This window comes from Panthera uncia, chromosome C2 (genome assembly GCF_023721935.1).
Source record: "Panthera uncia isolate 11264 chromosome C2, Puncia_PCG_1.0, whole genome shotgun sequence".
NCBI classification, from domain to species: Eukaryota; Metazoa; Chordata; class Mammalia; order Carnivora; family Felidae; genus Panthera; species Panthera uncia.
In genome coordinates this window covers 148610731-148612417 of record NC_064810.1, presented here as the reverse complement: position 1 = coordinate 148612417, position 1687 = coordinate 148610731, and the positions used below count along the sequence as shown (strand labels likewise).

The following is a 1687-nucleotide window of genomic DNA, read 5'->3' as shown; positions in this document are numbered from 1 at the left end:
GAGGGGAGGCGGGGTGCAGGGGCCGGGCCCCTGGGAAAAGCGGGGAGAGCCACGTGGCAGGGTAGAGACCGTGCGAGGGCCCGTGGGCCGTGGGCCCGCAGGCGGCCTGCCAGCCTGCCACTCTCACGTCGGACGCCCGCAGCTCCACCGACAGGAAGGCCCTCGAGCAGCACGCCGTGCGCACCGCCGAGAAGCTGCTGCGCGATTTCTACCCGCGCTCGGACTGGGGCCAGACCCAGCTGCGGCTGCTGCAGAGCCTCTGCCTGCTGGCCACCAGGGACAAGGCCAACGTGGAGGCGGCGCTGGGCACCTTCATCGCGATGGCACAGGCCGAGGTGGGCCGGCTCGCTGGGTGGGCCGCGAGGGGCCGGGCCGGGCTGGGGGGGCCCAGCGCGCCGACGCCCGCTTCCCACCCGTGTGCAGAAGGACAGCGTCCCCGCCCTGCTGGCCACGGCGCAGGCCCACGCGCTGCTGAAGCAGGTCCCCAAGGCGCGCACGCAGCTGAAGCGTCTGGCCAAGGCCCCGTGGACGCCGGACGAGGCCGAGGACCTGGAGAAGAGCTGGCTCCTACTGGCTGACGTTTACTGCCAGGGCGGCAAGTTCGACCTGGCCTCGGAGCTGCTGCGGCGCTGCGTGCAATACAACAAGGCAGGGGGGGCGCGCTGCCGTCGGGGAAGCGGGGACGCCCCGTCCAGGCGGCCGGGAGGGGCGCGCGGGGCGTGGGGGCAGAGGAGATGCAAGGGCCGGGGCGAGGCGAGAGGAGGCGCGCAGAGTCGGGGAGCCGCGAGAGGGGAATGCGGGATGGTGAAGAGAGATGGGAAGGGTTCATGAGGTCCAGGGGCCTGCAGGTCAGCGCAGAGCGCTGTGGAGAAAGGGGCCATGCAAGCATAGGGGTATCCTAGAAGGGGCGCACAGGTGACCCCTCCCCAGCAAAGGTGGGGGTGCTGCTGGAGTCGGTGAGAGGTGGGCGTTAATGCGGCTCCCCACCCTCCCTTGCCCCGCCCCCCGCCCCGTGTCCCCTCCCCCCACCGCTGGTTCCACCCTGTGCTGGGATCCGGTTTGGCTTTCCCTGCAGTCCTGCTTCAGGGCCTATGAGTACATGGGCTTCATCATGGAGAAGGAGCAGGCCTACAAAGACGCAGCCGCCAACTACGAGCTGGCCTGGAAGTACAGTCATCACGCCAGCCCCGCCGTGGGTAAGGCCACCAGCCAGGGCCCATGCGGGTGAGGAGGAAGCTGGGCGGGAGGACCACCACCCTGGCTCTTGGGTGGTCAAGGTGCCACCGTGTGTGTTTCCTCTGCCCCTGGACAGGCTTCAAACTCGCTTTCAACTACTTGAAGGATAAGAGATTTGTGGAGGCCATTGAAGTCTGTCACACGGTAAGCCACCATCAGCGGCTGGGAGGCACCAGGAGGAGGGGCGAGGGGGCTTGGTGACAGGCAGGGGCCTGATGCCGCACACCCTTTCTCCCTCTGTTCCCAGGTCCTCGGAGAGCATCCTAACTACCCCCAAATCAGAGAAGAAATTTTGGAAAAGGCCCAAGGGTCTCTGAGGCCCTAGCTGTGGTCAGTGGGAGCCAGGGCGGGGAGAAGCCATCAACCTACAGACATTTCACTTCTACAGAAGTAGGGGTGGGAAGTGGGTCAGTGGAGAGAAGATTCGAAAATGACGTATTCTTCCCGTGTC

The 1687-nt window shown here is 66.9% G+C and overlaps 1 protein-coding gene across 2 annotated transcripts in view; it reads left to right on the top strand.

Moving 5' to 3' along the window:
* Nucleotides 1–1687, top strand: part of TTC21A (tetratricopeptide repeat domain 21A) — a 35363-nt gene extending 33676 nt beyond the window's left edge. For both annotated transcript variants that reach the window (XM_049628978.1, XM_049628979.1), the window contains 5 exons: nt 143–335; nt 424–648; nt 1076–1196; nt 1313–1380; nt 1484–1687. In XM_049628978.1, coding sequence (XP_049484935.1) covers nt 143–335; nt 424–648; nt 1076–1196; nt 1313–1380; nt 1484–1561 — 685 coding nt within the window. In that variant the 3' untranslated portion in view covers nt 1562–1687. The remainder of the gene's footprint in view (nt 1–142; nt 336–423; nt 649–1075; nt 1197–1312; nt 1381–1483) is intronic.